Below are 17701 nucleotides of genomic sequence, written 5' to 3' on the forward strand. Positions count from 1 at the left end.
GTCTCAAGTCACTGGTGTAAAAGTCCAAGTAAAGTCACAAGTCTGAAACTCTGAATTTCAAGTCCTTTCAAGTCTTTGAAAAAAGAAAAAAAGAATGTTGCAATGACAAGTTAAATGTAAATAATAAACCATGTTTTAAAAAAAAACAAACAAACACGTCTGCGTTTATCTCAACACATGATGAAATAAGTGAACTTACAAAATATACACAAGGTAATTCTGAAATTGCACCTCTATAAAATACAGCTCAATTCACAGAATAAACATTCAATGAAAAACACAAAAGCAGAACTTCCTGTTCAGTCAAAAAGTGTTGCGCTTTCCACAGTACAAAACAAAGAACCATTGCAGTAAATTTAGTGCAGTGTGATTAGCATGTCCTCTCCCTCTCACCTAGCCTGTTTGTGCAGATATGAGTTTGTCTCTGTCCATGTCTGAGTAACAGAGCGTGTGTTGTGTGTTCCCTGAGTTCAGGTACAGGACCCAATTTCTGAAACATACCCCGCTCACCATCCACCGACAATTCTGAGATAACAATCCGCATGTTATTCTTGTTAGCGCTTGTAGGACCGGATTTAAAATAGCATGACAAAAATATCATACACATTAAAGTCAAATAGTATCATCAACGTAGCAACATTTGCTAGTAAGATGATGCTATCTCATCGTAGCAAAAGAGAAGCACCACCTACCGTTCTTTATGCAACTTCAAATTCAACTTCAGTTGGAAGTTACCCATCTCCGTCTGTGATTCTCATCTTGCATGTTTTTTGCATATTGCATTTGTAGTTTTTTTTTTTTTTTATTGACTACTTCATAGTTTATGAACCTAAAAGAAATTACTCTTGGCAGCATTCTTGGGCTGAGCAGTTTTTTGTTTTTTTTAATCTTGTTGATTTGATTGGCTGTGCTACAGTTCACGCACACATACGTACGGAGTGTGGTAAGAATGAATGAATGAATGAATTTAATTAATGGTGCACACTTTTTATATATTATGTGTGTTATTATGTGTTAAATTTTAGATTTGTGGTAAAATATCAAGTCTTTTCAAGTAAACAGGTTCAAGTCCCAAGTCTTAGAACAATTTTTCAAGTCAAGTCTAAAGTCATAAAATTAATTACTCAAGTCCAAGTCATGTCACTCGAGTCCACACCTCTGGAGAGAAGGAAGACAGGATAAAACATGCTGTGGACAAGTGTGTTTCAGTGCAGAGAGGTCTATTAACACATGTTGAGTGAGAAAGGTGACTGAAAAGGAAATACTCAATGCATCATGGGAGGCCCCCAGCAGCCCACACCTATTGCAGCATAATTAAGAGAGGATTCAGGGTCACCTGGTCCAGCTCTAACTATATGCTTTAGCAAAAAGGAAAGTTTTAAACCTAATCTTGAAAGTAGAGATAGTGTCTGTCTCCTGAATCCAAACTGGAAGCTGGTTCCACAGAAGAGGGGCCTGAAAACTGAAGGCTCTCCCTCCCATTCTACTTTTAAATACTCTAGGAACAACAAGTAGGCCTGCAGAGCGAGAGCGAAGTGCTCTAATAGGGTGATATGGTACTACAAGGTCATTAAGATAAGATGGGGCCTGATTATTTAAGACCTTGTATGTGAGGAGCAGGATTTTGAATTCAATTCTGAATTTAACAGGAAGCCAAAACAGGAGAAATATGCTCTCTCTTTCTAGTCCCTGTCAGTACTCTTGCTACAGCATTTTGGATTAATTGAAGGCTTTTCAGGGAGTTTTTAGGACATCTTGATAATAATGAATTACAGTAGTCCAGCCTGGAAGTAATAAATGCATGAACTAGTTTTTCAGCGTCACTCTGAGACAGGATATTTCTAACTTTAGAGATGTTGCGCAAATGGAAGAAAGCAGTCTTACATATTTGTTTAATATGTGCATTGAAGGACATGTCCTGGTCAAAAATGACTCCAAGGTTCCTCACAGTGTTACTGGAGGCCAAGGTAATGCCATCCAGAGTAAGAATCTGGTTAGATACCATATTTCTAAGATTTTCAGGGCCGAGTACAATAACCTCAGTTTTATCTGAATTAAGAAGCAGAAAGTTAGCGGCCATCCAGGTCTTTATGTCTTTAAGACATTCCTTACAGTGTAGTTAGAATTCATTTTGCTTTAGAATTAATTTACGTATACAATCAAATAATACGGTCTTCTAAAATAAGTGCGCACTTTTAGTTTACACTGTTATGTGTATTATTTCATCTTTCTTTGTTTTCTGAGTTACCAGCTGCTCCCAGTCCCTTGGTTGATGACCTAAGAGGTGGAAAAGGGGCAGAGCAATATGGAGACCTGCAAATTGGGTCATACAACAACTGTCGATCATCCCGGGAAATGGAATTTCTTATGTTGGTTTCAGTTAGGGGTTTGTGTCTAGCCTTTTTGTCTTTGTGGGCTGATCAGACACTGTTTAAGTTTCCCCTTGATCTCATTTAGGTGGGTCAGTTTGTTTGTTGCCAGCTTTTGACAAGGGTTCTGTTACTTTGACCTATTTTATGGGCCCAGAATTTCGATTTTTTTGTATAATTTAGTTTGTTTTTTGGGTTAAATAAAAAACTTTTTATAGACTTTAATCTGTGTCTAACTTTCCTTTACTGCTTGGTCCATCACAGTGGCATTATTATCAGTTTGACCTTCACACCAGTTTTTTGAGCTTAATTTCAAATCATTATATGATACTTTGTATACACTGACAGAACACACCACACTTTCAAGAATCACATTCTTTAATATATTTTCAACCAATAAATGAGTAACGTGACTTAAGACCTTAGTGGATGTAAACTAAATGTTAATAGATTAAATGAATGATCTCAAAACTTTTTGAGCTATCATGTCTACATGTGCAGACAGAATGACACGCGTGCACACATGCAAACGTTACCAAAAACATAAGCTCCTGGATGGAGGTAATTAGTTGGTGCACACTGTGCCATATAGCAGCAGCTGAAGAACCAGCCACCAGAGAGTTAACATCAAACTTACCTTTGACATACAATGCATAATAATTTACCATTTTTATTTTTTTAATCTCCTGACAACACTTGAGAGAAAATATTCAAAGCGAACAAAAACTACATACAAAAGAAGCATTATTATAGGATTAGGGTTCAGGGTTGTTCAGGGTTACACCACAGAGTTAGAGATTGAAGAGTCAGTCTGTGAGGCACAGGGTAGAGCACCGGATTGGTAGCAATGTTGCATGTCTCAAAGAAGGAAAACAACACTGCTGCAACAATCAACATTTTTTCCATACTGAAATATTTCCCAACAGTTAGTAATGTTTGAAGCTTTATCATAATTAGTGTTTCGCATAACAAGCCTTTATCTGAGCTGCCTATAAAATTAACAAGAAACCCAGAACACAGCATTGCACAACCTGAAAGGACAAGCAACAGCAGGTACAACCGTATCATAATATATTTTTAATATATTTAAGCTAACTTAAAATAAGTATAATTTACTGTTGACAGGGGCTTTTGTTTGATACAAGCCCCAACTAAATCGTGTGTTCATTAGAGGTGCTGCTGTGGGAAAATGGCAGAACACTGACCTAGACATAATAAGTTTTTCTTGGAAAGAGCCTGAAGGAAAACAGTCATAAAGACACTTGTACATTTTAGTTGCATTGGCCCAGCAATTATCTGTACAAATCCAACTGGCATGTGTCACAGGTCAGCTTCAGTTTGAAATGTGACTTTGTAGAGTTGCACCATATCTGGTTGACCCCGGAGTGGCATTGTTTGCAGCGATTTCAGCAGCGGTCTAAAATCAAAGCAAAGCAACATGCTCCCTCAGGTGGACTATAGTGGCACTGCACTGCCATGGAAGCAGAGGACTGCACAGCAGTTTTTCATTTAAATGTATTTAATCTATTGTATAACTTTTTAAAATCAATATATTTATCAGTTATATATTGTTTTATTATTCTATAGCTAATAAGTGATACTAAAATGTATGTTCTGGTGACTTACAACATTTTATGTGCTCTGTTGAATACTTGTGTTTAGCCAATGTTTCTGCTGTTATCTGTTACAGACACCCGCAATTTATCCTTTAGCACAGGTCCTGTAATGCAGCGGTCCCAACCTTTTTTGCGCCACGGACCAGTTTATGTCCGATTGTATTTTGACGGACCGACCTTTAAGGTGTCGCGGATAAATACAACAATATAAAACCAGTATAAAACCAAAAAAAAGAAAGAAGATTTTTTCATAACACATGGGAAAAGACCCATGGAAACTGAGTTAATGATAAAAACGATTAAAAGAACCCGCTAAAAACCCATAAAAACCATGAATTTCACACCCAAGCCTCAACTCTCGCTGCCCGGTACCAAACGACCGATCCGTGGCCCGGGGGTTGGGGACCGCTGCTGTGACGCATGCAGTACTCTTACTTCTAATTCCATGAGAGTAAACCCAAACTTCATTTTTTTTGTAAACCTAAACATATAGATCTGGTCCCTAAACCCACTGGATAGTAAACCTAACACATGAAAACCAAACCAAGCCTCAAGTCCAACAGGATACGACCCCACCTGCTTTATTATACATTAGATTGTAACAGTTTTTACACACATCAGATCCAACTTTGTAATAACCATCCACATTTAAAAACTGATCCTAAATATTGTAACTTTACTCATTATTTCACTGTCTGTTGAGGGTAAGAGAAAAATAATTAAAGTTTAATGAATAATTTTTCAAATTCAAACACACACACACACACACATTTTCTTTTGGATTCTTCATCAAAACTGATTGTAGAGGCTAAGCCTACGCTTGAAGCCACTGAGGTGGTCGTTAACGGGGGTGATGCGATGTCACTGGTATGTATGAATTAATTAAACAGTCCAATAACTCCAGCAGTACTTATCTTGTTCTTTTTGGTCTTTATTCCAATATCATCTTAACATAACAGCGCAGCGGTCACAAACTGTTTACCTTCGTACAATTAACGACACACCTGACGCCGATTACGTGCGTTTACCTTATGCCGGGCTCACACTGTGCGATTTTTGGCCCATTTTGAGCCGATTTTTGAGTCGTGCGACCGTTTTGGTGATCGGCCCGAGTTTGTCCTTCATCGTGCGTCGTGCATCGTGTAGTGTACGTGGGGTAACGAGAAGCGATTAACACCTCACGACCAGCTCCCGATCATCAATCGCTTGGTCGGGAGGATTTCAAACCTGTTTGAAATCCTCACGACCGTCGTGAGGGTGTCACTGCAGCTTCTCACACTGCGCATGCGCAAACACAAATGTCAGCGAAAAAAACGGCGCAGCATGGCAGTGCAGCGTGTGATCTGGACACAAGCGATGGAGGCACAACTTGTAGAACTTTGGAAAGCTCACCCGAGCTTTTCGATGTGGCCTCACAAAATTATCACGACCACAAGAACCGTGAAAATAGTTGGATCTACACTGCTGCTCAATCACAGCTGCCTGATCAATGTTTTTCATAAAGTTGACGGTGGTGGTGTGCGTGTCTGTGTGAGTGAAAGACAGAGAGGGAGAGCGAGCGACAGAATTTCTGTTATAACCTTCATTTTATGAACGCACAGTTTGAGCACTCAGGTCGCATCAGAGCATCGGGCCGTATAGTGTGAGACCCTGCATCGTGACCTATGAACTTCTAACCCCTGCGAGTCAATCGTACAGTTTGAGCAGGAGCTGAATCGCGCGACTGAAAAAATCGCACAGTGTGAGCCCGGCATTAAATACCTTTACATGAACAAACCATACCAAAATAGAAAAGGGTGACCTCTAGCGGCCACATAAGGTATTAACCCAAAAATGGCTCCTACACTGATGTTTTTTTGTTGTTTTTCTTGCTCATCTGGCCGAAGGACCTGCAAGTTTATGGCATGTCGAGACATCCATCTGTCCGTCTGCAGTTAACTAGAACTGGTAAATGTCCAACAGTGTTGGTCTGAATTTAATTAAACTTACACACTCACTTAATGGGCCTGCGTCAGTAGTATCACATCCACTGATTTTCAAAAGGAGTTAACACACTGATTATGGGCGATGTAAAAATGGTTTACAATAAAATGTGTCAAGTTAATACTCCTCGGTGTGAAGGGTTGTCTTGTATGGACTATGGAGGGTGCTTTGGGTAATTCTTCATTTTCCTTTCCTGTGACACCCCTCCCTGCCTCTCTCTAATTCCTCCCTCACATGTTTGGCTCATTGTGTGAGACAAGGACTAAAACCAGCCTTTCACTCGCTTCATTGAATCAACACACACACACACACACACACACACACACAGGTACACTGAAATAAAAGCCACCACCATACAGACTGGGCAGAAAAATAGACTCCACTTTCAGTGCTGCGATTTATGCCAATAATAACACCAAGATAATAAAGGGTAATTTTAAGTTCAGTAAAACCTCTGAATGTGCAGTATTATATGGTAAATTTTCCAATCTGACACACAATAAATAAATACATTTGTCATTGTTTGGAAACATTTATTCAGCTATTTATTTACAGTGACATTAGATGCAAAGAAAATGAAAACATCTTTCTTTATACAGTTCTTTATACAGTTTATACACTTACCACACAAACAGAGAAGGAACCACAAAGACAAAGATAAATAAGAAGTAAAAACATGGAACACTAGATACAACAAATTTCATCATTTTCTTTGAAAAGTTTTAGGTTGTGTTGAAAACAGGAGCCGTGAAGATAAACTCATGGGACAAAATAAGGAATAGAAATTTGAGAAGAAGATTCACACATGAGCTCAGAGCTCCTCTGGTTTTTCTGTTTTCCTCCTCTGGGACAAAACAACAACGAGAACTGACAGCAACAGGCTCGGTAGGCTAGTTTTTGCTATTTGGTCTATTTGTACTGTAAGAAAGTAACAAAACCACATTTTTAACATTTTTAACTACTAAATGTTAACAGCAATATTTCACATTTCTCCTAAATTCTATAATGTTCAGCTCTTTAACCTCAGTCATTAGACCCAATGTTGTTGTATAAAACTTCATTAAACAGAACTTTGAGGCAGGAAATCTGCTAACAGATTAACATCCTTGCACTTAAACCTGCTAGTGGCCATGATAATGTAATATAAGACTGGGCTGTTGCTGGTCATAAAAATCAATCGAAAAGCAGGAGAAGCAGGGTTTCTAGGAAATGTAGTACTATTTTGGAGAACTCTATTAACCAGACAGAGTACCAGAATAGCAACATTAACTGCTACATAATTATACTAAAGAAGACAATTGGGATTAACCTGAAGACAGGTTTTGACTACATAAGCCAGTGTAAGCTTAATGATAAAATGGTCAATAAATAACAAAGAGTAGAAGACTTTTGCCTTGAAGCTCAGTTAAAATCTTAGATGATGCAGTCTTGTTAGTCCTCCAGCTTTATGGAAGCATGTTAAACTGTGTTGTGGCTCTTTAATTTATACTTTGTGAGCCATTCAGAGGAAGTGTGCAGTTGAATATGCATAATATGCATATGTTTGTAAGCATCTCTATAGGATGCAGTCATACAATGACATTTCGAAGTTATGTTACAAAAGGAATTACGTGTAATACTGAAATATGGTTAAAAATGCATTAAGTTATATAACTCTACAGGCATCTGGTTTATTATTGAAACAAACGCCCTGCTATCCACATGATGCTGTATACATGTGTAAGTAACTATGTGAGCGTCTTTAGCGGATGGGGGCCTTCAGAGCAGCATCCACTTCCTCCTCGGGCAGCAGTGTATGCCACTGGGCCACAGGACGCCTAGGATTGGCCAGCATGTCTGACCAGTGGCGCAGCCCGACGCCTGAGGCGCCGTAGCCAATCCAGCACTTGCCGATGGGATCGTTGCTGCCCAGCTTGTCATAGTCGTATACGGTGATCAGCACCTGAAGTTTCTGTGTGAGGAGACAGATGAGGCTCACCTTTTATATTTTTAGAATCACCTTTAGCAAGAGTTACTTAAATTCAATTTTAACCCATTCTTCAACAATCTTGCTTCAAGTCACTGAAGCTTGAGGGCTTTTGTTTGTGTACAGCTCTCTTAAAGTCCTACCACAGCATTTCAATCAGGTTGATACTGACTGGTCAGTGCAACACCTTCATTTTTTTTTTTTTTACACCCATCCTGTTGTAGATTTGGATCATTGTCTTGTCGTGTCCCATCTGGAATACTTTGGTAGTACTTTCACATTTATAATTCAACCTCTTAACACCTAGTGTAAGCATCATCATCATCAGTGAGCCATCCCGCTCCCCCAAAAATACTTTTTAAGCAACAAATTGTAAAAATGCTCCATGTTGCAATTATGATACAAATTAAAACTATATGAAATAATATTTGTAAATTAATTTTTTTTCTTTTTAATTCTCAGACGGTTCAATAAACACAATTTTTTTTAAAGGGTTGATCCATGAAATGACTGGTCTTCTTAGAAGGCTATATCAAACTAATTCATTTGAATTTTAAACCTATATTATTCCAGTGTTTTCTCTGCTCAGTCTCTTGTAAAACTATATAGCATACCGGGCATTAGTGAACTTTTCAAATAATACAACATATTAAAACTGTGGCATGAGTATCATTAGAGGAAGTTGGGGCAAAAGTAAAGGAAAATCTCTGCAAGAAGCACAAGATGAAATCACACAATCTATACGAGCTAGGTAAAAATGTTGCCTTTATTCTTGTGAGTTTCAAGAGCCAATCGAGAGGCAAACATGGGGGCACATTTTCCAGATGTTTGTGTTTCTTCTCATTCAAACACAGTGCTGGAATTTTCAGTCTAAAACTGGCACAGCAGTATTTCTAACAGCCTCTGTTTCAGGCCTCCTTAAATAAAATAGTGCATAAGCTGAATGCAACTACAGGAAAAAAGTTTCACAATTTAAGCCCTGTCCATTGATGCCACTCTCTGGTCTAAATATGACATGGTCAAACTGTGATGCATACAAACCTGGATCTGGGAGAATGGGATCTCGAAGCTGAAGCTCTCATTGAAGTAAGGATTCAGTGTGTTTTGCTTGACTGACGTCTTCTTCTTTTTGATTCGTTTGCCATTGTGTTGAAGAACTACCTTAACGAAGGGATCTGAGAGAGAGAGACATGACATCAGAGTAACAAGTTAGCAGAGCTCTCCAGAGTCTTTAGAACAAGCACAAGTACGAGTATGTGTGTTCACCTGACAGTCCTCCAACATCCATCTTCTTTAGATTCTTGGCTTCCATAACGTTAACCGTTAACTTTCCGGCAGTGGGGACATAACGAAGGGAAATACAGATATCACCGAGTTTCTCTTGCTGTCAGGAACAAAAAATAAACACAGGGATTTGGTTATCTTGCCCAAAACCAGTATGTACCAGTAGATTTATCATGTTTCCAGGAGATGGAAAAACACCTTTACCTCCTCTTTTTCTCCTCCAACCAGATCCCGCCATTCATGTATTGGCTGTCCGAGGTCTATAGAGTTCATGGGGATCTTGATTTCACCGATGACATCATGTTTACCAAAACGGTCAAAGTCAAAAACTTGCAGCACCAAAGTCTGACCGCCCAGTTCACTGTAGGGTATCTGAAGAAGAAAATGATTAACAATGTTGAGTGATGAGGTGGTGCTCAGCGATTTAAAAATGTATCATATAATATTATCAGTGTGATTCAAACCTTAAAGGTGAAGGTCTCATTAAACACAGGGCAGAGGTTCTTGCGCTGGACTTTGGTTTCAAATTTCTTTTTCTTGTCTGGCAACATGTAGACTTTGACGTAGGGGTCTGAGGTGCCGCCCATGTCCATGGCTGGGAGATCCTGAGCCTGGAGGATGCCAACTATCAGCTGCAAGAGGAGGGAGGAAACAGATGTTAGATGAAGGTCATAAAATCCTTCTTTTATTGGGTTAAATATGTGTGTACCTGATTATCAGTGAAGTTATAATCCAGTGTGTACTCAAGTTTGCCAAATAACTCTTTCTCCTCCTCCTCCTTCCCTTCCTCTCCTTCCTGGAAGACACACAAATTGGATAGAAGTTAACACACCATGCCTTAGGTTCACAAAAAAGTACCATGATTCTGCAAAATGTCTAAAATATGGAAAAGAAAATGAACAAGGAAGGCTTAAATATAAATATTTAAATATAATATTCTGGTTTGGAGTCTGTGTGAAAATATAACCCTTTGATGAAATAATCTATATTCTCCAGTGCCCACAAGCAAAGTATTGGCAGTTCTGACTGTCAACTCCTTTTGTGTTTACCCTAGTGTACTGTGGCTGTTGTGTGCAGGTTAAGCAGTGATTTCGGCCATCACTAGTCTCAACCTGGATAAAGGCCAAACAGCTGCGAACAGTTAATCAGTGATTACAATCAGATAGAAAACCCAGAGCTGCAGCTAACTCCATCTGTTGACATGCAGAGGGTGGAGGATGTATGCAGCCATGGATCTTTCTTGATTCACAATAATAATAATAATACCTAATAACACCCTCATTTCCTAATTTTAAATTTGATCAACAGCCAGCAGCTGATAGCTTAGCCACAAAATTGTAAAGAAAAAAAAAAAAAAAAAGAGGAAAAAAGCATCTACATTCTGTTACCATTTAGGATAAATGAGGCTAGCCTTGGGCCTTAGGCTTCCCTTTCTTTCTGTTCCTAATAGCTGCTAAGCTAGCATAAAAAGCTGTGCAAATCTGTGATAATATGTGGCAGTTAGGGTGAATTTTGCATAGCCTGTAGAGATCTGTATCCCTCCATTGATACGCTTCCTCAGACAATCACTGACCCACCACCAAATTCGTCATGCTGAATAATGTTACAGGCATCAAAATGCTCTCCAAAGCTTCTGCAGACCATCTGTGGGGCATTAGACATCAGTGGTGGACCTGCCAGTTCTGGTCTTCTATTGCAAATAGAAATCAGGTTCACAGTGCCAGACGATAAACAGAGGGCCCACTAGAGGCCCTGAGGTCCTGGAGGGGTTATATATTATATGTAGCCTCATGCTACCAGTGGTAACACTGACTGTAGCCAAATGCAAAGCTAATAAAAGATAAGGGGTAAAAATCCTCCATGTGTAAAAACATTCCTGTTTGGGGGGGTGTCTCAATGTTGCCCCTCTACTGCACAACCCACAGTAAGGGAATTTTAGACCAAACTAAGCAGAGTTACCAAGTAGTGCAGGTTTTCTTCTTTTTGAAGAAAAGAAAGTCATCTTTTCTCACCTTTTTCTCCTCTCCCTCCTCTCCCTCCTTGTCCTTCTTCCTGCGTCCTCGTCCTCCCTTCCTCTCGCGGGCCTTCTTGGGCTTTTTGCCCTTGTTGATGCACTTCTTGTAGATGCAGAATCCCAGGCAGCCGACAAGAGCAAGGACCACAACCACAATGGCACCCACAGCCCACATGGGCACTGGAGAAAGGAGTGAGAGGAAGGGGAAAGGTAGATTAGTGCTGCATAAAAAGAAAACAGTGATCACACTACACAGGTCCAAAAGTTAAACCCTTTTAAAGTGTTAATGTTAATGTTTCATCTAACATAATCAGGTCACAATATCCAACAGGCTTAGTGGCTCTCAGCCCTCTGACTGGTTTAAATCAAATTATTAGCACTCTTACCGTGAGCATTTATTGAAAAGCGCTACTGTTTCTAAGAAATGGTCGCAAGCTATACTGTAGATGAGTAAATAAACTTAAAGACTGACTCTTTAAAATACTTGCTTTTAGGGTCAACATTTTATCAGTTGCCTTTTTTCATATATTTGCTGTTCTGCCCAGGATGAGTTGGAATAAACTTAAGAACGTGACTCTGTGTGCGACAAACACAGCAGCATGAGATGTGAGATGAACTTACTCTTGAGTTTATGGTCTTGGAGAGCAGGACAGAATGGTCACACGGAGAAGAAATGAGAGAAGACCGAATGGAGAAAATGAATGACAGGATGATGAAATGAAAGAGACCCTGATCTGGTTTCTGAATTTTCTGAATTTTCATCTAACATTTTCCTTAAGTTTACACTATGAAAGTTTGTGATTTTTTTCTTTTCACCTAACATAGATTAAACTGTAACATTATGTTTAGATAGTCGTGTGCTCACTTGGCAGATGTGTAAGCTCATTAAAGAACTTGTTCTTCATGCTGTTAAACTGGTGGTGGGAGACGGGTGGTGGAGGGGGTCGCCGCTCCTTCTCCTCCTCCTCGGCTGCCCGGGGGAGCCGCACTCCAGCCATGTTGACCAGTCGCATTGTTGCTCTGTAAAAAAAAAAGAAAAAGAAAGAAAAGCAGGCAAACAATAAATAACACCATCCAAGCTAATCGTAAAGACAGCTTGACGGAGACAGCAGCGTGACGATAGGATTGCAAATCGGCAGATTTAGGAGACAGAAAACCAGAAGCGATGCTGTTTTTATGTTCAGTCACAGTCAGTCCTTCTCTTTGTGTGTTTATACACCACTACTGCGTGTCATTAAATTGCATTTTCTCTCTCCCATAGTGCATTTGTCTATGTATGCATTTATTTTTTCTCCTTCCCCTCATGCCCCTCCCTGAATCTGGTTCTGCTCGAGATCTCTTCCTGTTATGCAGGAGTTTTTCCTTTCCACTGTCATCAAGCGCTTGCTCTCTGGTTTTCATTTTCCTTTTTATATTGTAAAGCCTTATGATGTGCTTTGAGATGGCTTTTGCTGTGGATCAGCATTCACATATAAAAATATAAAAGCATATGAAAATTAAATTCATTGTTAAAAATTAAATTAGAGTTTCCCTGCAACAGATTGGTGACCTGTCCAGGGTGTACCCTGCCTCACGCTTGGTGCACAGCAGAGGTAGGTTTGTGCCACTTTGGATGCAGTGAATTAATGTTAATTTATATTTATATGGTTGATAAAATGGTTGTGATCAGGCAGCCACACATGTCCAGCAATGGTAGGCAGCTTTTGGGAAGAGTATTACAAATTGGTTGTGGGGAAGTTAAGACCTCTACTAAGTTTAGTCTTTAGATTAATTGGATTTTTTAATTTTACCTACACGATGCAACAGAATTTGCAGCTACAAAGTGCAGTAAAGTAATAGCTCTTCTCACTGTTTCACTCTGATTTAAATGTGCCCTCATTTCATTCTCTGTCCTTTTTGACCTTTGACCTGGCTGTAATCCCTTTAATCCTCTCTCCCTCACCTCATTCTCATGCTCAAAGTGTGTGCTTAGTCTAAAGCATTGTTTTTTATCAGGTAAGTGAAATATTTGTGTGTAAGTGTCACTGTAACTTCATCACTTTTACATAGACTGCTGTTGTGTAGTTTAATCTGTGTTATGTTTGATTAGGTATTCACATATTTCATACATTGTGTTCAAACTATAAAACAAGTAATTTTATCTGTATGTAGCAGGAAACTGAATTACCCCAGTAAAATCAGGTGCTTTTAGAATTCCACTTAAATAAAAAACCCACATGTACAAGATTAATAGAACAATCAGCATATTCTAGACTACATATGAAACAGTTTAAGGAGACAGTTTTTGAATGATATTTAATTTCATTATTTAGAGAGATTTTTTTTTTTAAGTGGCCCCTTTGTGGCCCTACAATTTGTAGTGAAACTTAAAAAGGTAAAAGTTGTGCCTTCCTGCTTCACCCAAGACATTTCAAATCATGCAGCTTTTCCTCTGAAGGCAAACAGTTGATGTTTCTAGTTTGTTTTGCACTTTTCACAGTTTGCGCATGTTTACAGCAAAGTTAAGAGAACCCACTGTGCAAACTGGCAGTGACCACAGCAATTTGTTAGCAACCAAATCAATCAAATGAAGGTTTTTAACCAGGAAGCTCCAGAACCAGTTACCTACCAGCTGGAGACTACACATTTTTCCCTAGCAGCCAGGCATTAACAGCTAAGAGGACTAAGTCTAAATGAGTAAGGTCTGATTTATTGTCTCAAAGACATTTTTCCAGGTTTTCTCAAATCCAAAACTTCACTTAATACAACCTGATGTTAAAGGCGTACTTTAATTTGGAGCTTTTGGCTAACAAGTTGTTATTTTGTGAACATCTCTGTTTCTCAGTCAGAAACACTGCTCGTTCCTGATTCTTGGTAAAACAAAAAAGAAAAAAAAATGGGGGGAGAACCAAATTGCTCTGGTTAAGGACTTCACTCACCGATAGCTAATAACAAATACATTTTTAACACTAACACACTTCTAGTCCATTTGAAAGTGGCTACATTGTATCACTTTCTACAATGTAGCAACCTAATACAAATACATATTACTCATCCTACTTATGTAGCTGAGCAGATAAATAAGCTACATCATAGCAGACCACAAGGTTAGTGACTTTTAAACACACACACACACACACACACACACAGGCCCCTCCCACGCTAGACATCCCTCTGTCGCTGCACAGCACTGTAACAAGATTAATTGTCAAAGGTAATCCAAAAATCTCAGGCTTAACCAAATTAAGGACAGTTTGCCTCTCTGGGGTTCCTCCCCTTTCTCCGCCCACACTGTCACCACTTCTCCTTCACTCCTTCACTCCTCCTCCCTCTGTTGTCTCCATCTGTCTGTGATTAGTCCTGATTTAGATACATGTCTCCCTGCTGATATGCACTACTGCACACGGAGAGGCTCATACGCAACATATTTCAATAATGAGATCTGGTTTAGCTGGCAAGCTTTGTTACAGTGACCCTTATAGCCCCCTGATTGTATAAGCAGAGGATTAGAGAGGGAGACTGAAGTGTGTTTGTGTGTCTGTGTGCATGCAGATACATAGAATAATTCACTGTATGTGTATTTTGAATGGATTTGCACTTTGAAAGCATTTATAAGTTGTCCCGTTGTCACACACACCGCACATTGCTGTTAACACTAAACTGCATCAAAAAGAGGTTAAAACATATTTACACACAAAAATATAAAAAACATGTGAGTCAAAATAAAATACAATTAAATTATTTCAATTGCAAATAAATTAATGCTTCATTTTATTTTTTACAGGATGGGATCATCAGCGTATAACATATTAGTTTAAATCAAATAAATGTGTCAGTAGGTATAAGCCTCAGATGGTATAGTGAGGATCCTGGATAATAGCAAACATCATATTATGTATCATATTACTGTTTATGCCACAGGAAGGTGTGTTAAATAACGACATGTTTGGAGGGATTTAGAACACCCCAAAACCTTTGGATGATAATTGCACATGTTTTCTGGGTCACAGCAGCTTTAAACTGGGCTCCACCCAAAGTCAGAATCCTGGTCAGTAATGTGTGCGTCTGTCCAGAATTTAAAGCTTGGAGAAACACAGTCCACCCAAATCATACGTCAGAAGACTGAAATTCAGTTGAAAGATTATTCATGTGAAGCAACTCTTGAAGAGAAGGGATGCCCCACACACAATAGTAGCAACGGTTTTGGAATAACGATTTCTTTTTCCTGTTTTGTTAAGAAAACCCGTGTTACAAACAAAGAAACCTGAATCTCAGAGTTTGTCAAACATGACAATAACCAGTAAAGTGTGTTAATATTCTGCATCAGCCTCACATTCTCATGTTCTTTATTTGCAGTGTTGTATAACTGAGTAAAATGACCCTGATGTGACTGATACTGTATAAATGGTATTCATAGTAAGAGTACTTGTTTTAGCATAGAATAAACTGGAAAAGAGACAATTCCAGCTGACACAAAATGCAGCAGACATGTGAATCAGCACTTTGTTCTTCATTTTATGCACTAATTTGTTCCTATGATTAAAAACTCAAAACTCTAAAATGTTTTCACATTACTGTAAAATCTGCCCTTTGAGAAAGTGCTGCCAAGAAGAAGACAACTTAGAAAGGTGTTCAGTGTATACAGATTATTAGCCATGATGTAATAATCAGATTTGTGCTATGGTTAAAGAGTAAATCATGCATACCATTCAGCACATCAACCTTTCATATAGGATTTGCTATTTAAGCTGCATTAGTCTTCTTAAAGTTGCTCTGTATCTGCAAGCCACTTTGCTACCCATCTCCATCTCACCTTGATAATGAGGTAATATTTTGTATCTGGGTTGTTCATATTATCACGTCCTGGATACAAAAAAACCCAAAAGGCTAAAAATGCACTTTGTAAAACATCAAAGATGCACTTTTCTGTAGTTTATCTTCAGAACACCATCATTTCACCTCATTCGATCTGGAAACGCGTTGGATACTCTGGTGACCTTGGTGACCTATGGTAACAGGCACTGTTGGAGGAACTACAGATTGTGGATATTCCTTGCCAGTACATTGTCTTTCATAAAGGAGCACAAGGTGACTTGCAGCTGGGGCTCGACTGCTGCTTTTAATAACAGCTCTGTGAATGGCATTTATTGCCTGCTGGCTGGTTCATCATTTTATTTACAAGGAAACATCTCAAAAGCTATTTTTGAAATGTTGCACCTCAGAGTTTACAGAGCTGATGTATACAAGCTTCAGTGAGCCATCAGATCATCCAACATGCCTCCACCAAATACTTGGCTTGATTAATCAAATAGACTTATTGATGTCTAAACCTCACTTCTTCCTGTTAGTAGATGGAAAATGAACCAACAAAAAAAGCAAGGTTCACCTCTAATACAGCAGCACATAGCTGCCAACCATGACAAAACAGATCCTTTTTGTGGAATAGATTAGCTTATCAAAACAAAGTTACTAGAAAAAGTCATCTGCACTTACAGTAGCCCTGACAGGAAAGAAGCAAACCTTTAACCTCCATAACAAACAGAGATGTTACAGGTGAATACAGCAGGTGACTTCACGTGATCACAGACACTAGAAATAGAGGTGGATTCCTTTAATCCACTTAGACTAATCTTTACCACCTTAGGAATCCTACACTATGTATCATCAAATGTATTTCCCAAGAAAGAACTTTCTCACTGCACAAAAACAATCGATACTCAATAACTGAAGGGTGCAAATTAACGTCTACACTGTTATATCTTAAGAAATTTACAGCATGACTGTAATATGCTTATAAATACACAGATGTGTACAAAAGCAGGGAGGTATTAACTGTAAATAAGACCTGAAATAAGACACTAATAGATACAAAGCTTGATACTTTATATCTACGGTATAGACAATATTAATGTGAACAGTTTGATTAAATGTATATTTTATATGCATTATATACCTAAAATAAACATGATACAGTGAAAATAAAAGAGGAAAAGCATAACTCACATGATTTAACCTCAGTCCGTCTTGTGTCTTTTTCTATTATTACGTTTTGCATCCAAATGTTCTCCACCATAAATCCTCCACCACTGATTAAAGAGAAGCTGTTGTGCACGACTCTCTCGCTCTCTCTCGCTCTCTCTCTCCCTCAGCCCTTCTGCACTAATCCTTGCAGTATCTCTCACTGCCAGCTACTAACTAATCACCTAGTTTAGTTCTGTTTTTTCAGCGGTAGTCTGCATTTCATTGCTAAGATCATTCATATAATACAGAAACACCTTTGAAGCTACTTTTGTAATCAAATTAAAATCAAATGGCTCATAAAGGCTCATTAACACAGTGACACTTTATTATTTAAACTAGCAGAGAGGAAACATACAAACATACAATCACTGTAGTGATGATGCTATGATACATTATATTGCAACAAACACTCTAATCTGACAAATATATACAATTGTGGGTAAAACATTTGTATATAGCAATTAGATGT

The 17701-nt window shown here is 38.7% G+C and overlaps 1 protein-coding gene across 2 annotated transcripts; it reads right to left on the reverse strand.

Moving 5' to 3' along the window:
- Window positions 1-6484: 6484 nt before the first annotated feature.
- syt5a (synaptotagmin Va) lies at window positions 6485-17346 on the reverse strand. Of its 2 annotated transcripts, XM_005468566.2 has the most exons (10): window positions 17215-17346; window positions 12098-12252; window positions 11854-11868; window positions 11231-11412; window positions 9928-10014; window positions 9683-9850; window positions 9423-9590; window positions 9201-9318; window positions 8976-9109; window positions 6485-7919 (listed from the first exon to the last, which is right to left on the reverse strand). In XM_005468566.2, exons 2-10 carry the CDS (start codon window positions 12243-12245, stop codon window positions 7710-7712), a joined length of 1230 nt encoding a protein of 409 aa, XP_005468623.1. In that variant the 5' UTR covers window positions 12246-12252; window positions 17215-17346; the 3' UTR covers window positions 6485-7709. The 2 variants fall into 2 exon arrangements, with proteins under 2 accessions (XP_005468623.1, XP_005468624.1); XM_005468567.2 differs by lacking the exon at window positions 11854-11868.
- Window positions 17347-17701: the final 355 nt, after the last annotated feature.

The sequence above is a fragment of the Oreochromis niloticus genome, linkage group LG4 (genome assembly GCF_001858045.2).
Source record: "Oreochromis niloticus isolate F11D_XX linkage group LG4, O_niloticus_UMD_NMBU, whole genome shotgun sequence".
NCBI classification, from domain to species: domain Eukaryota; kingdom Metazoa; phylum Chordata; class Actinopteri; order Cichliformes; family Cichlidae; genus Oreochromis; species Oreochromis niloticus.

Bases quoted from the DNA above. Each gene is read 5' to 3' on its own strand.
- syt5a (XM_005468566.2), bottom strand. From the start codon at position 12,245: ATGCGACTGGTCAACATGGCTGGAGTGCGGCTCCCCCGGGCAGCCGAG. The intron at 9,851-9,927 runs GTACACACATAT...CTCCTCTTGCAG, and splicing joins ATAACTTCACTGATAATCAG to CTGATAGTTGGCATCCTCCA. The intron at 9,110-9,200 runs GTGAACACACAT...TCTCTCTCTCAG, and splicing joins GGATGTTGGAGGACTGTCAG to ATCCCTTCGTTAAGGTAGTT.